This window comes from Neoarius graeffei, chromosome 20 (genome assembly GCF_027579695.1).
Source record: "Neoarius graeffei isolate fNeoGra1 chromosome 20, fNeoGra1.pri, whole genome shotgun sequence".
Lineage (NCBI taxonomy): Eukaryota > Metazoa > Chordata > Actinopteri > Siluriformes > Ariidae > Neoarius > Neoarius graeffei.
The window spans coordinates 6,124,109-6,141,309 of record NC_083588.1 but is presented as its reverse complement, the minus strand read 5'-3'; the positions used below and the strand labels follow the sequence as shown (position 1 = coordinate 6,141,309).

The 17,201-nt window shown below is 42.4% G+C and overlaps 1 protein-coding gene across 5 annotated transcripts in view; it reads right to left on the bottom strand.

Annotated features, from left to right (window-relative positions):
* unc5a (unc-5 netrin receptor A) overlaps nucleotides 1-17,201 on the bottom strand; it is a 404,105-nt gene that overhangs the window by 38,294 nt on the left and 348,610 nt on the right. For all 5 annotated transcript variants that reach the window (XM_060901162.1, XM_060901164.1, XM_060901165.1 and 2 more), the window contains 4 exons: nucleotides 14,331-14,624; nucleotides 10,136-10,223; nucleotides 7,391-7,559; nucleotides 1,507-1,740 (listed from right to left, as the gene is read on the bottom strand). In XM_060901162.1, the coding sequence (XP_060757145.1) occupies nucleotides 1,507-1,740; nucleotides 7,391-7,559; nucleotides 10,136-10,223; nucleotides 14,331-14,624 (785 nt within the window). The remainder of the gene's footprint in view (nucleotides 1-1,506; nucleotides 1,741-7,390; nucleotides 7,560-10,135; nucleotides 10,224-14,330; nucleotides 14,625-17,201) is intronic.

Genomic DNA, 17,201 nt, shown 5'->3' with positions numbered 1-17,201 from the left:
ACAGACTGGTTGGTGATTTTGACATGACATTATTGGTTCATATAGATTCAACATGGTGTAGCGAAGGGGTCATTCCATGCCAAATCAACAAGAGGTTATGCTCGACCATCTCAGATTTCAATGAAATTTGGAGGGCTCAGAGATACTATTAAAAGAAGTTAATCCCCAAAACTTGAGCTTCCTATCACCAATAGTTTCAGAGATACAGGCATTTGAATTTTTCGATTTTTTTGTTTTTTGCTCAAAACATACATATTTCAAAGTGTAATATAATCTTTATTATGCAAGATAGAAACCTAAAATTTTGCACAGAGAGACTCAGTGTCTTGTACTACAAGCTTCAACTTAGAATTTCAATGGTCATTGTATATTAGATGGTGATTTTAACAAGGAAATTAAAAAGACAAATTTGCATTTTTTGCATTTTTAACTCATTCTGGAAGCTTGCCTGTGGCAGTAACGCTTAAACTAAGAATATTATTCAAATCTACACAGAAATATCGACCAATTTCAGTGTTACCAAGTCTCCACTATTCCTAGTTTGTCTGTAATAGGGTTTTGAAATTCGCCGATTTCTAAAACATGCCATTTTCAGTAGCAAGAAATCCAATGTGGGATAGCAGTTAGGAACTTGTAAATTTTTTTCAGTAATCCCCAAGACCCATATTTTATATTTCCAAATTTTTGTTCTGTGTCTCTCAAGTATTTTTAAACTACAGGGGTTTAAAAAATCCATTTTCACCAAATTAGAATTTTTGATATATTTTCATATAACTGATATTTGAGGGTTAATAAATGCTTCAATAAGGCTCAAGTAGGTTAGGAGACATGTTTCTTCCTCAATTTTAAATAAAATTTCAATTAATGCTCAGTATTAATGATTTGTAAATTGATTTTAATCTAAGACTGTGTAACATTAGCAATCAATGACCAGCTATTGTGTACCAGTCAACAGCCAGCCTTATCAATATCAACACAGCACAATAGGTGACCTTTGAATAACATTCTTAGTTTAAGCGTTACTGCCACAGGCAAGCTTCCAGAATGAATTAAAAATGCAAAAAATGCAAATTTGTCTTTTTAATTTCCTTGTTAAAATCACCATCTAATATACAATGACCATTGAAATTCTAAGTTGAAGCTTGTCGTACAAGACATTGAGTCTCTCTGTGCAAAATTTTAGGTTTCTATCTTGCATAATAAAGATTGTATTACACTTTGAAATATGTATGTTTTGAGCAAAATGCAAAAAAATCTAAAAATTCAAATGCCTGTATCTCTGAAACCGTTGGAGATAGGAAGCTCAAATTTTGGGGATTAACTTTTTTTAATAGTATCTCTGGGCCCTCCAAATTTCATTGAAATCTGAGATGGTCGAGCATAAATTTGTCAGATATTTGTTGATTTGGCATGGAATGACCCGAAGTATTGACGAACATGCGATACTGTTTATCTCATAAATCGTACAAAACTTATTTGATATCAGTCAAAGTCAAGGTGACTCACCTGGATGAGGTCGTGTGTGTCATCGGTGCAGTAGACACGGATGGTGTATTCGAGCGTGGAGCAGTAGGCCGGGGCAAACAGCAGCAGTTTGAGGCGCTTGGCTGCGGCCATGCTGAGGGACTCTCCGACCAGAGCGAAGCGTCCGAGCTGCTCGGTGAATACGCGGCACGTCTCGGCCTCCAGTTGGCAGTAAAACGGCTCGGACACCGACTCCTCGCCAAGCAGCAGTACGTCCTAACACACACAAGGAAATGGGTAAGGGCACAGCTCACGCAGGGCAGGGCAGGGCAGGTGTCATAGTGGGCTTGTCGAGAAACGCTGAAGATCGGTTGCATTTTGGTTGCGAGAGTAATTAATATCACATTTTGATCACGTTGAATTCATTCATCTGAATTGCTGTGCTAATTTGCAATTACCTATGTTCATATTCTTCTTGTTCGTGCCTTGTTTGGCATTCATTACTTTTGATATTTGAGACACAAAAACAGCCACGCTTGTCTCTGAAGCGGAGGTGTTTACAGAAGAAAAATGAAAGGCCTCGGATGAATTCATCACATCAAACAAATCCGATTCATTTTCCTTCAGCAATTTCCTCCTTATCTTTTTGATTACAGCCATTAAATGGAAAAAAAAAAAAGGCAAGCTGCTCGCTGTGTCATTGTGAACATTTCGCTCCAGACAGCTCCGGTGACGCCATCACGGTCAGAACGAGTTGACCTCGCTCATTAGTGTCTCCGTGGCAACACCGTGACCAATCCCTCACCGTTTTACGCTCGGCCCCGTCCGTTAATCAATTCGCCGTTTTGACAGTTAGATGTGCTCTTCTTTAACGGCTGCGAAAACGCATTAATTAAGGCCGGCCCACAGATACGAGCTCATAACGTGTGAGTGAAATATCTGTTCGAGCTGAAAACTGCAAACTCCAATATTTCACAAACAATAACAAAACGCCTTGAAGCCAGATGTAAATATACAGTGTGACAGATGTCCAGCATGCGGTTCAAATGAGGAGAAATCTACAGAGTCGCAATTTCCGGATGAAACATGGTGTTCGTTTGTAACCTGTGGTCCAATACGATCTTCTTACGGCTTCCCAGAGCGGCTTTAATTAGACGAAAAGGCGAAAGGGAGACTCGGTGACGATCGCACCCGGCTTTCTTGATCTCATCAACCTCGCACACCTCAGGACCTCCGGCCAGGAAATGACCTCCTGCTGATCGATGAAACGAGCCGTTGTGTTCATCAATAAAATTGCCATCGACGTGAGCCGTTTTCACATCCACCCGCCACGAAGACGTATTTTTTCCAACCTGAGCGTTTTCCTTTTTATCCCATCCTTATTCTTTTTCTTGAACGTTCCCATTCAGATGGTTCGATATCGACGAGGGACTATATTTCAGCCTTTCTTCCTGTCGCTTCAGACGCTCTCTGGAGAAATTAATTGCTCCGAGTCAGTCTGCGAACACTCAGCTGAGGACGAAGTTCCCCGCTTTCCTGCCTGAGTCTGGGGTACCTGGACTATATTTGTGCCAAAGGATGATTAAAAGTCCTCGTCTAACCTCAGCCAGAGACAGGCCAATTCATTCTGCAGACGCCCCGCCGCTGCCACACCGGGCGGCCTGAATAATTTATGCACAATATCGAACATGAAAGAGGACCTTCACTCGCACTGCCACCCCCCTGCTCTGCTTCTCCATCCTTTCTCTCTCCCCTCTTCTTCAGTCTCCTTCCTGGGAATGCTCTTTGCAGGATTACACGACGCGTTTGTTTGAGGAGCCGACGATGGAGATACGATTCAGGGAAGGGTTTCCCAAAAGCATCATAGCACAAAGATCATCGTTAAATGGTCGAGCGAGCATCACAATAAACACTCTCTCTCTGAGTTAAGATGCTCTTCGTATTAAGAGGCTTTTGGGAAACCCATCGCAGTTCAGTCATGAAAAAGGAAAGAAATCGGGACGCGTTATAAACGGATGGACGGAGAATGGCTCCGTCTACAGAACCCACACACAGGCAAAAAAAAAAAATCACAAAAGAGGGCGGCACGGTGGTGTAGTGGTTAGCGCTGTCGCCTCACAGCAAGAAGGTCTGGGTTCGAGCCCCGTGGCCGGCGAGGGCCTTTCTGTGCGGAGTTTGCATGTTCTCCCCGTGTCCGCGTGGGTTTCCTCCGGGTGCTCCGGTTTCCCCCACAGTCCAAAGACATGCAGGTTAGGTTAACTGGTGACTCTAAATTGAGCGTAGGTGTGAATGTGAGTGTGAATGGTTGTCTGTGTCTATGTGTCAGCCCTGTGATGACCTGGCGACTTGTCCAGGGTGTACCCCGCCTTTCGCCCGTAGTCAGCTGGGATAGGCTCCAGCTTGCCTGCGACCCTGTAGAACAGGATAAAGCGGCTAGAGATAATGAGATGAGATGAGAAAACGTCACAAAAGCTTGTCATTTTGGTGACAAGAGTACGTCCTTTCTACTGTTATTCAAGGGAACAAGGACACGTCACACTCAGACCAAAAACAACCCGTACAACAGAGTTAGCGTTAGCATGAGTGTTCGTTCGCAGCGAGAATGCGATTTGACTCTGAATTTGAATCGATTCAACTGCTGGAAGTGATCCAAACATGCCGTGTGTTTTGGGTTGCAGCATTTTTGTTTGTTTGTTTGTTTGTTTGTTTGTTTATTTATTTATTTATTTATTTACAGAGTTGTCGTGTTGAGGAAATGCCATGTGTCGTGGAGATTTGAACCACGAAACCAAAAGAATCAATTTCGAAATGTTGACAATTTAATACGTACAGTGGACATAAAAAGTGTACACACCTCGTTAAAATGATGGGTTTTTGTGATGTAAAAAAAAAAAAATCACAAACCACGATAAATAATTTCAAAACTTTTCCCACCTTTAATGTGACCTATAACCTGTACAATTCAACTGAAAAACCAAACAAATCTGTTCGGGGTAAAAACATAAAAAATAAAAAAAAGTGTACAATAAGCTGGTTGCATAAGTGTGAACACCTTTAAACTAATACTTTGTTGAAGCGGCTTTTGATTTAATCACAGCATTCAGTCTTTTTGGGTTCACACCTGCCATCAATTAAAATGACTCTGATTAACCCCAAATAAAGTTCAGACATTTACTCAGTTGCATCCTCCAGCAAAAGCCAGCGTTCACAGAGAGCTTACAAAGCATCAGAGGGCTCTCGTTGTTGAAAGGTATCAGTCAGGAGAAGGGTACAAAAACATTTCCACAGCATTAGATAGACCATGGAGCACAGTGAAGACAGTCATCAAGAAGTGGAGAAAATATGGGAATGTGACAATAGTGACATTACCGAGAACTGGATGTCCCTCCAAAATTGATGAAAAGACAAGACGAAAACTGGTCAGGGAGGCTGTCGAGAGGCCTACAGCAACACTGAAGGAGCTGCAGGAATTTCTGGCAAGTACTGGTTGTGTACTACATGTGACAACAATCTCCCGTATTCTCCAAACGTCTGGACTATGAGGTAGGGTCAAAGAAAAACATCCAGTCCCGGCTAAATTTTGCAAAAAAAAAAAATACATCAACTTTCCCAAAAGCATGTGGGAAAATGTGTTCGGAAACCAAGCTTGAACTTTTTGGCCACAATTCCAAAAGGTATGTTTGGCGCAAAAATCAACACTGCGCACCACCAAAAGAACACCATACCCACGGTGAAGCATGGTGGTGGCAGCATCACGTTTTGGGGTTGTTGCTGGAACAGGGGCTTTAGTCGAGGTGGAGGGAATTATGAACAGCCCTAAAGACCAGTCAATTTTGGCCCAAAACCTTCAGGTGTCTGCTAGAAAGCTGAAGATGAAGAGGAATTTCATCTTTCAGCATGACAATGACCTCAAGCATACATCGAAATCAACAAAAGAACGGCTTCACCAGAAAAAAAATTCAAGTTTTGGAAAAGCCCAGCCAGCGCCCAGACCGAAACCCAATTGAAAATCTGTGGGGTGACCTGAAGAGGGCTGTGCAAGAGACACGCCCTCGCAATCTGACAGATTTGGAGCGCTTTTGCAAGGAAGAATGGGCAAATATTGCCAAGTCTAGATGTGGCAGGCTGATAGACTCCGACCCAAAAAAGACTGAACGCTGTAATTAAATCAAAAGGCGCTTCAACGACGTATTACAACCCCGATTCCAAAAAAAGTTGGGACAAAGTACAAATTGTAAATAAAAACGGAATGCAATAATTTACAAATCTCAAAAACTGATATTGTATTTACAATAGAACACAGACAACATATCAAATGTCGAAAGTGAGACATTTTGAAATTTCATGCCAAATATTGGCTCATTTGAAATTTCATGACAGCAACACATCTCAAAAAAGTCGGGACAGGGGCAATAAGAGGCTGGAAAAGTTAAAGGTACAAAAAAGGAACAGCTGGAGGACCAAATTGCAACTCATTAGGTCAATTGGCAATAGGTCATTAACATGACTGGGTATAAAAAGAGCATCTTGGAGTGGCAGCGGCTCTCAGAAGTAAAGATGGGAAGAGGATCACCAATCCCCCTAATTCTGCGCCAACAAATAGTGGAGCAATATCAGAAAGGAGTTCGACAGTGTAAAATTGCAAAGAGTTTGAACATATCATCATCTACAGTGCATAATATCATCAAAAGATTCAGAGAATCTGGAAGAATCTCTGTGCGTAAGGGTCAAGGCCGGAAAACCATACTGGGTGCCCGTGATCTTCGGGCCCTTAGACGGCACTGCATCACATACAGGCATGCTTCTGTATTGGAAATCACAAAATGGGCTCAGGAATATTTCCAGAGAACATTATCTGTGAACACAATTCACCGTGCCATCTGCCGTTGCCAGCTAAAACTCTATAGTTCAAAGAAGAAGCCGTATCTAAACATGATCCAGAAGCGCAGACGTCTTCTCTGGGCCAAGGCTCATTTAAAATGGACTGTGGCAAAGTGGAAAACTGTTCTGTGGTCAGACGAATCAAAATTTGAAGTTCTTTATGGAAATCAGGGCCGCCGTGTCATTCGGACTAAAGAGGAGAAGGACGACCCGAGTTGTCATCAGCGCTCAGTTCAGAAGCCTGCATCTCTGATGGTATGGGGTTGCATTAGTGCATGTGGCATGGGCAGCTTACACGTCTGGAAAGACGCCATCAATGCTGAAAGGTATATCCAGGTTCTAGAGCAACATATGCTCCCGTCCAGACGTTTACAGACTGTTGTAAAGAGAAAAGGGGATGTCTCACAGTGGGAAACATGGCCTTGTCCCAACTTTTTTGAGATGTGGTGTTGTCATGAAATTTAAAATCACCTAATTTTTCTCTTTAAATGATACATTTTCTCAGTTTAAACATTTGATATGTCATCTATGTTCTATTCTGAATAAAATATGGAATTTTGAAACTTCCACAGCATTGCATTCCGTTTTTATTTACAATTTGTACTTTGTCCCAACTTTTTTGGAATCGGGGTTGTAGTTTAAGGGTGTGCACACTTACACAACCAGCTGACTGTACGTTTTTTATTTTTTATGTTTTTCCCCCCAAACAGATTTGTTTGTTTTTCAGTTTATAGGTCACATTAAAGGTGGGAAAAGTTTCGAAATGATTTATCGTGGGCTCTCTTTTTACATCAGAAAAACCGATCATTTTAATGGAGTGTGTACACTTTTTATATCCACTGGAATTGGAGCCGATGGACCGAAACGAGAACCTTTTTCTGATTTCATGCAGAAATGATCCAATTTGATTGGATGCTGGAATCACGGACCACTCCATCCTGAACTACTGATAACTCGACAACACTCTGTTGAAATTCTTCCGTGAGACCAGGTTCATAAACACACACACACACACACGTATGTTCTTGCTTTATCATGGACTCACCTCCCAGGTGCCCTCGTAGGTTTGTTTCTTTAGCCTGATGGCCCAGTGATCCGTGCAGGAATCGGAGCAGTGCTCCATGCTGATGATGACGGGCCGAGTCAGAACGACGCCCGGCGGGCCGCAGCTCACCACCGGACTCAGCGACGTCTGGCACCCAGCCAGGGGCAGTCTGAGGAGGCAGAAATGTTGGCACGGGGTCACAGGGTCAGTCTACACTCCGGAGTCATGTTCGACATGCTGTGTCAAAGGTCGGAGGCAGAGCTCGAGCTGACGTGGCATCCAGCCAGCGTTCCAGCTCGATACCTTACACTGAATATATCTTGACTTCTCGATGAGGTCTGTGATTTTCTCTTGCACTCCACGTCAAAGCAGCTTGAAAATTGATACTGTTATTACACTGGGCCATTTTAAATATTTAATCATGCATCGAGTGGTGCGAGTGCGAATTGTAAATGTATTGCTTCATTTTTTTTGGGGGGGGTTTATTTTCTTCTATATTTGATTTATGTTGCTTCTGTTTTTGGAACTCAGCACAAAGATAAACAGGAGGTTGTCTGATTGCTTGCGTTGTTCTGGAAGCACTTTCAGTTGCACGGTTGAGGAGGAGTGTATTTCTCTTTCTGAGAAACAGTACGGCTCTCTTCGATGTCATCAACGATCTGGTAAATTAAAATTACATTGAAAGCGGCTGATGTTTTAATTTTATGCATTGGCCACGCCTCCTTCACAGGAACCAGCAGGCGCAAAGGCCACACCTCTTTCACTGAAGCTAACATGAACAGAAGCTACGGTACGTCTCTCTCTCTCTCCACTTCTATACAGTGCTGAGCGTAAATGAGTGCACCCCCTTTGAAAAGTAACATTTTAAACAATATCTCAGTGAACACAAACGATTTTCAAAATGTTGACAAGACACAGTTTAATATAACATCTGTTTAACTTATAACGTGAAAGTAAGGTTAATAATATAACTTAGATTACACATTTTTCAGTTTTACTCAAATTAGGGTGGTGCAAAAATGAGTACACCCCACAACAAAAACGACTACATCTAGTACTTTGTATGGCCTCCATGATTTTTAATGACAGCATCAAGTCTTCTAGGCATGGAATGAACAAGTTGGCGACATTTTGCAACATCAATCTTTTTCCATTCTTCAACAGTGACCTCTTTTAGTGACTGGATGCTGGATGGAGAGTGATGCTCAACTTGTCTCTTCAGAATTCCCCATAGGTGTTCGATTGGGTTCAGATCAGGAGACATACTTGGCCACTGAATCACTTTCACCCTGTTCTTCTTCAGAAATCCAACAGTGGCCTTAGATGTGTATTTAGTCATGTTGGAAAAGTGCACGACGACCAAGGGCACGGAGTGATGGTAGCATCTTCTCTTTCAGTATAGAGCAATACATCTGTGAATTCATGATGCCATCAATGAAATGCAGCTCCCCGACACCAGCAGCACTCATGCAGCCCCACATAAGGACACTGCCACCACCATGTTTCACTGTAGGCACCAGGCATTTTTCTTTGTATTCCTCACCTTTGCGACGCCATACAGTTTTGAAGCCATCAGTTCCAAAAACATCTATCTTGGTCTCATCACTCCAGAGTATAGAGTCCCAGTAGTCTTCATCTTTGTCAGCATGGGCCCTGGCAAACTCTAGGTGGGCTTTTTTGTGCCTGGGCTTTAGGAGAGGCTTCTTTCGTGGACGACACTGTATTGTGTCACGTGAAATAGTCACCCCAGTTTGGCTTTCTACTTCTTTAGATAACTGCAGTGAACTTGCATGCCGATTTTCTTCAACCCTTCTCATCAGAAGACGCTCCTGTCGAGGTGTTAACTTCCGTGGACGACCTTGACGTCTCTGTGAGATGGTTGCAGTTCCACCTTTCTTAAATTTTTGTACCACTTTTGCTACAGTATTCTGACTGATAAGTAAAGCTTTGCTGATCTTCTTGTCGCCTTCACCTTTGTGGTGTAAAGAAATTATTTTCTTTGGGGAATTCTGAAGAGACAAGTTGAGCATCACTCTCCATCCAGCATCCAGTCACTAAAAGAGGTCGTTGTTGAAGAATGGAAAAAGATTGATGTTGCAAAATGTCGCCAACTTGTTCATTCCATGCCTAGAAGACTTGGTGCTGTCATTAAAAGTCATGGAGGCCATACAAAATACTAGATGTAGTAGTTTTTGTTGTGGGGTGTACTCATTTTTGCACCACCCTAATTTGAGTAAAACTGAAAAATGTGTAATCTAAGTTTATATTATTAACCTTACTTTCACGTTATAAGTTAAACAGATGTTATATTAAACTGTGTCTTGTCAACATTTTGGAAATTGTTTGTGTTCATTGAGATATTGTTTAAAATGTTACTTTTCAAAGGGGGTGCACTCATTTACGCTCAGCACCGTATAATTTCAATGTATGCATTAAGGTCATCACGCTGAATACGGCAGAACCTTCATGAATCACTTCCTGGTGCAGAGCCTGCAATGTTTCTCTGGTTTATTTGAGTCGATCGGACCACTTCGAGCCTGCAGCCGGTGTTAGTCAGACATCTGACCATGCACACACACACACACACACACACACACACACACACACACACACACACGATCCAGTGCAAGAAAACTGACTTCAATCACTTTCTGCACTGCCTCCCAGCTCCCCCCATCCTTCTGCTTCCTCTCTCACTTCTATTCTCTGTGAAACTTTTTTGGCAGCGAGTGCGGAGGGACCTACCTCACATCGTCCTTCCTCTGCACGGTGAGGTAAATCTCATAGATCTTGCCTCGGGGGATGGCCTCGGGAGGAATGAGCAGGCTGATCCCTAATGCAAATAAGTGTAGAGACAGGAAGAAGCAGGAGAACTTGGTTTTATTCACATGCAGAGGAAATGCGACCTTCATACACACTTTGCGTTTTATAGACGCCCAAAGAAAGACCGGCAAGGTCAAAGAAGTCCTTTTTTAGAAATTCCCACAGCACTGACATTCTCTCTCTCTCTCTCTCTCTCTCTCTCTCTCTCTCGTGCTTTCAAAACAAACTCTTTTTACGATCATGACTAGAAAAGATCAGCGTTGCGTCCGCAAGGACTTTCTGGTGTCTGTCGAAAACACACTGCTTTCTCTTGATGTCTATGAGAACAATGAACGCGTTAATGGATCACAGGCACAGAAGCGCCTGGTGGAGATGCCACCAGAGTGAAATTTCTGACGTCACCAAGTCTGGAGAGGACTTTCACACAGATTCATGGTCACGTTCGGAAAAAGGAAAACAAACACACCTCCAACAAACCAGTGATGCAGATCATGTTTTGATGGATGCCAAAAATACTGTATTTGTCACTGGGACATGGGCTTTGCGTCGTCCGACAGCGTCGTCTTCTCGAAGGCTTTTCAAGATTATTTGATTTTAATTTAAAATGTGTCACACTGCTCGAACTTTCTTCACACTGCCATGAAATTGGCATATTATGTGTTCCAAGACTGCTGACCAAAAATACTTTTTCTTAATGATGGAATGAAATTTTCTTTTTCTGGGCCTGCAAAATCGGTCCAAAAATGTAATGTGAAAAGTCGTCTAAAAGACAATGTTTTCAAACACTGATGCTCGCCTACAGAGACAGAAATGGACCTGAGGGCAATGATCAATGCTTGTTCTGTATCCACCGTCCCTCATGGATACCATGTCACTCTTACTCTTACCACTCCAATGATGCGCTTATGTTCCTTTTATGATGCTGTTATAACAGTCTTATGTCACTGTTATGACAGTTTTATGATTCTTTTATGTCACTCTTTTGACAGTCTTATGTCACTCTTATGATGCTCTTTTGTCACTCTTCTGACAGTCTTATGTCACGCTTATGAAAGTTATATGATGCTTTTATGTCATTCTTCTAACAGTCTTATGAAACTCTTATAATGCTCTTCTGTCATGTTTCTGTCACTCTTATGAAAGTTTTATGATGCTTTTATGTCACTCTTATGACAGTCTTATGTCATGCTTATGAAAGTTTTATGATGCTTTTATGTCACTTATAACAGTCTTATGTCACTCTTATAATGCTCTTATGCCACTCTTATGTCATGCTTATGAAAGTTTTATGATGCTCTTTTGTCACTCTTCTGACAGTTTATGTCATGCTTTTGAAAGTTTTATGATGCTTTTATGTAACTCTTATGATGCTCTTATGTCACTCTTATGTCACTCATGACAGTTTCATGATGCGTTTGTCACTCTTATGATGCTCTTATGTCACTCTTTTGACAGTCTTATGTCACTCTTAGGACAGATTTATGATGCTTTTATGTCACTTATGACAATCTTGTCACACTTATGATGCTCTTATGTCACTCTCATGAAAGTTTAATGATACTTTTATGTCACTCATAAGTCTTATGAGTAACTTTTATGAGGCTCTTATGACACTTTTGTGTTACTCTTGACAGTCTTATGTCATGCTTATGATGCTCTTATGACAGTCTTATGTCGCTCTTATTTCACTCTTATGATGCTTTTATGTTGCTCTTATGACAGTCTGATGATGCTTTTGTGTCACTCTTATGGCAGTCTTCTGTCATGCTTATGATGCTGTTATGACACTCTTCTGTCACTCTTATGATTGTCAGTCCAATGTCACCGTGATGTAACTCTAATGACAGTCTTATGCCACTCTTATAGTAGCCTTATTTCATTCATATCACACTTTCATAGACATGTTTGTGCCACTCTTATGACACAACAGCAGGCTGCTCCATGACTAAAACAGTCTTTCATATCAAAGTGAATATGTTGTAATGAAACCGTGACTATCACCACCCAGAGGTTGATTATTTCCCTGAAACAGCATATCCTGAGAATTTTATTCATCTTAAACCACAACAATGTACCAATTATGTGTTTTAATGTCCCTCTGAATATGCAGTTACTATGGAAATGATAACATTGGAAGAAAATGCTTCAAGGCTCTTCAGATCTGTTCCACTGAGAGGGTTTAATGAACTTTCCCTAACTGTCTTTAAATGAAGGCTGAAGACCTGATCGCTAAGCATTTACATCAGCGTTAATAATCATAATCATAAAAAATATTTCTTCTTCCCTCGCACTTCATCTTTACAGATTGCCTGCTTCCTTGTCCTTCCCTGACATCCTGCCCCTAAATACCACACTTGCAAACTCGCTGGTCCCAATTTTGTTGTGGTCTTGTCGTGCGACATAATATTCAAACAGCAATGTGGCGTCTCGGACTCCCCACGACACCCCGATGAAATATGGAGGATGTCAGAATTTTTTTGTATTTTTTACTTGGTTTGACATCTCCTCCAACATGTTCCTTGACGTTCCTTCTGTCGCCATGAGCAACCCTGGATATGAACGATGATTAATTGGGCTCGCAAGTCTCCTGACTAAGACACAGCAAGAATTTATGGCACTACGACTGTCTGATCTGACATGGTGACCGTCGTGAAAGACAAAAATATTGTCTAATCCGATTCCGGGGGAGATCTTTCACTGGGCTCTTGAAGTCGGAATTCTGTCCCACCATTCCAGGCAAAAGATCACTGTGCATTTCCATCTCCTTTGGATTCCACTCTTCGGAGGTCGATTATCGGTGTTTGAATTCCACTCACACCGCACCACACCACACCTTCGGTTCTTCTGCGAGATCAAGAAGTCTGCTCAGAGCAAATCAAGCTGTCTGGAGACAGAAGGCAGGAAAATTATAATGGACCGAGAACACAAATCCAAAACACAGGCTCGTAGATAAAATTCTCACAGCGATCGAGGATCGGTCTGTTCCCCGACCGAAGGCACTGCTTCCTTCTGCATCTTTTCAAACAGGATGGATTTCTCAGCAAAATTGGAAATCTCTTCCTTGTTTCCTCTCCTGTGCCTCCTCGCACTAAATTCGAACATGGCAGATTGATGAGGGCTCGGTCTTTTATTGAGAAAGCTAATTGTTTCAAATAGACTCCACTCGCGCCCTTGGTAGTGGATAAGGTTACAGGCAGCGTTCAGGCACCGATCGGTTTCGCGACGCTCTTCCTTGGCCACGTTTTGTTCCGTAAAACAAGCTCAGGACTCGCTAATGTCACCTAATTAGAGCAATTTCAGTCCAGGGAAGCAAAATGATTCACTTTGCTTTTCTGAAAGGCTTTTATTGTTGTGACGCGATCGTTACGGTGTCGACGGGAGTGTGCTTTCCAAGTCTTTTGTTGATGGAGACCAGTGTTTAGTCGAGCTCTATGATGCCTGAATGATCTGTCATGTAATTTGATCACCTCTGACGTACAATCAATGTAAAATCACTACAGTTTAACCTTCGTGTTCTTTTCAACACCGATCAACAGCGATATCAGCTTCTCCGAGACGTCTTCTGTTCAAGTGGGTATACTTTTATGACTGCTATTTGATTATTTAAATTAAACCTCTGAGTCGACCGGTCTCTGTTCCACAGGTTAAAATTTCCCATGTGGTTCGCGAAACTGTTTGCATCAGGCAAGTAAACGGAACGTATTTTTAGTATTACGTGAAATCAGATGGCTAGCTGAGCAACCATCATAAAGAGCTCGCTGGTACCAGCACCATAAATTGAGGTACTTTTAAACATAACATTTCGATAAATATTGCTCCACCAAGGCCTACGAGTTTATTTGCAGACGTAACAGCTAGCTACCCTCATGGCTAGCTATTTGTGATGACTGAATATTAAAATAAAATTTCAAATAAAACAAAACAAGGCACAATAACGGTCATGTCGCTCTCGACATGAACGAAGTTCTCAAGGATCCAAAAAGAACAACTCCATTTTCTTTCCTCTTGGGACGACTCCTACTTTGTTCGTTTTCACGTTATCGATCTCGAGCTGTGTGATATTGCGTGGAAGAGAAAGCGAGAAAGTGATAGTGACTGGGAAGGTCGTGTGACTCACCTGTGTTGGGGATGGTAAGGCGTCCTCCGAGGAAGTTGAAGGTGCCGTAGGAGGTGTGGACGGCGTCGCGCGGCAGAGTTTTGAAGTAGCTCTGTGCGGTGAGGCGGCTGGTGAGGTGTCCGCTGTCTCCGGTCACTTTGCCGTTGGCCATGGTGTGCGACCCGTTCGCTAGAGGCTCCAGCAGCGGCCCGTCGCTCAGAGAGAATTTCGGAGTCGGGTCGTGACGCGTACGCAACGAGCCCTGGTAACCGGGCGTGGTCAGGTCCGGCTGGATCGTGAGCAGGTGAGAGTTTTCTGTGGAGCGATGAGAGAGAAAGCACGTGGGGAAATATGCGTTTTGCGAATGACCCTCGGCGTACGCTGCGATGACTGATCACTCAGCGAAAAGTGACAGATCTGCCAATCAAATTATCAATCACAGATGATTGATTGTTGTGTAATTTTTTTCAACACTGACATGAACTGACTCACTGGAAGCCCCGCCCCCTTTCCTCCATCTCACATTTGACTGGCGCGACTCGATTTTTATCAAGAGAAGGTTTCGAGTTCATTCATGTGAAATAAAATCGCGTTCGACAATTATATCGTTAAGATTCGGGAGGCGCTAAAAATGTCACTGACAGCTTAGTTTTTGACCAAATCGAACAAAAGGACAAAACACAAAGATAAAATCGACCTGCGACGAAGTATCAAATCTCACACCTCACTTGATTGTGAAGGCGCTGACGAACGCGGTTTGCTCTTTTCCGCCGCTCAGCACGGAAACCTTTGAGCCCATTTGCGCAGCAAATCAACAGTGAAATATTTCATACTGTTTTTCTCGAAACATCACTGGACAAGTGATTGGGAAAAGGACCAAATCAAAAATGTCCTGTAGTACGTTCGTTTTTTTTTTCTTTCAGATTTTACGACACCATCAGAGTACGGATTATTCATCTTCAGAGTTCGCATTTCTGGAAGGGCTGCAAAAAGTAAGAGACAGACATTTGTTCAGAAAGGAAAAAAAAAGAGCTTCAACTACGCACGAATAAACAGAGGTCAAGAGATAAACAGATGAAGCGATCCCGCTCCTGCTCGGTGAGCACCGCTGTGGTCGTACAGATTTTTAAGGCCGGCTGAGTGGGAGTGTTTCAGAGCACCGCTGGCTCACTTAAGCATGTCCAGAGCACCGCTCTGTTTTCCACACCACGACCATTTTCATTTCTCTGCCGTCAGATTAAAGGGGAAATCAGCAGGGAGAACATGACATTAAGATCAGGGTGGAAAGTGCAAAGCGCCTTTGCGCGCTCAGATGGAAAATGGCTGGGAAGGATGATGTCAAAGGTGCTCGCTGATGGACTCGCACACAAGCTAAGAATACACTGCTAATAATGTACTTGTACTGGACTAATCACGACATTTCTAGAAGAAGAAGCCTTTGTCACATGTACACTCAAGCGCAGTGAAATTCCTCCTCTGCATTTCACCTACCTGAAGCAGTGAACACACTTAAGGGAGCCATGAACACACATACCGTACATACCCAGAGCATGAGGCACCAATGCTACAGCGCCTGGGGAGCAGCTGGGGGTTCAGTTCCTTGCTCAAGGGCACTTCAGACATGATACAGAGGGAGGACAAAGTGCTGTTCATTCACTCTACTCCCCTCACATTTTTCCTGCTGGTCCCGGGAATCGAACCGGCACCCCTTGGAGTCCAAGGATTTGAGGATACATAGGCAATATTTCGCCATTGTCACAAAAGTTTGCTTGTATTTCTGGCTTACCGAATGTCTAATTTTTATAGGTATCTACCAAAATAAAGATACACATCTCCAATTTTTTATATTCCATGCATTTAACAAACACTCTTATTCAGAGCAACCTGGGGCTTTCAGTGCCTTACTCAAGAGTACGCCAGCCATTCCTACTAGTCCAGGGAATCAAACCAGCAACCTTTTGACCCTAAAGCTGCTTCTCTAACCACTAGGCCATGAATTAATTAACTTAACAGTGATTCAATAGAAATTTTTACCGAATTTGATTTCATAAATGCCTTTAAAATCCATCCATTTCTCAACTTTCTGGGTTATTTTCCCCCTCCAAGATCTCTAAGTTTATTTTATGCTATTTCGCTGCTAGTGAAGTTATCCATCTCAAAAAGGTTGCTAGAGTATGTTAAACAAACAAAAAAAATCATACAACCCGATTCCAAAAAAGTTGGGACAAAGTACAAATTGTAAATAAAACGGAATGCAATAATTTACAAATCTCAAAAACTGATACTGTATTCACAATAGAACATAGACAACATATCAAATGTCGAAAGTGAGACATTTTGAAATTTCATGCCAAATATTGGCTCATTTGAAATTTCATGACAGCAACACATCTCAAAAAAGTTGGGACGGGGGCAATAAGAGGCTGGAAAAGTTAAAGGTACAAAAAAGGAACAGCTGGAGGACCAAATTGCAACTCATTAGGTCAATTGGCAATAGGTCATTAACATGACTGGGTATAAAAAGAGCATCTTGGAGTGGCAGCGGCTCTCAGAAGTAAAGATGGGAAGAGGATCACCAATCCCCCTAATTCTGCGCCGACAAATAGTGGAGCAATATCAGAAAGGAGTTCGACAGTGTAAAATTGCAAAGAGTTTGAACATATCATCATCTACAGTGCATAATATCATCAAAAGATTCAGAGAATCTGGAAGAATCTCTGTGCGTAAGGGTCAAGGCCGGAAAACCATACTGGGTGCCCGTGATCTTCGGGCCCTTAGACGGCACTGCATCACATACAGGAATGCTTCTGTATTGGAAATCACAAAATGGGCTCAGGAATATTTCCAGAGAACATTATCTGTGAACACAATTCACCGTGCCATCCGCCGTTG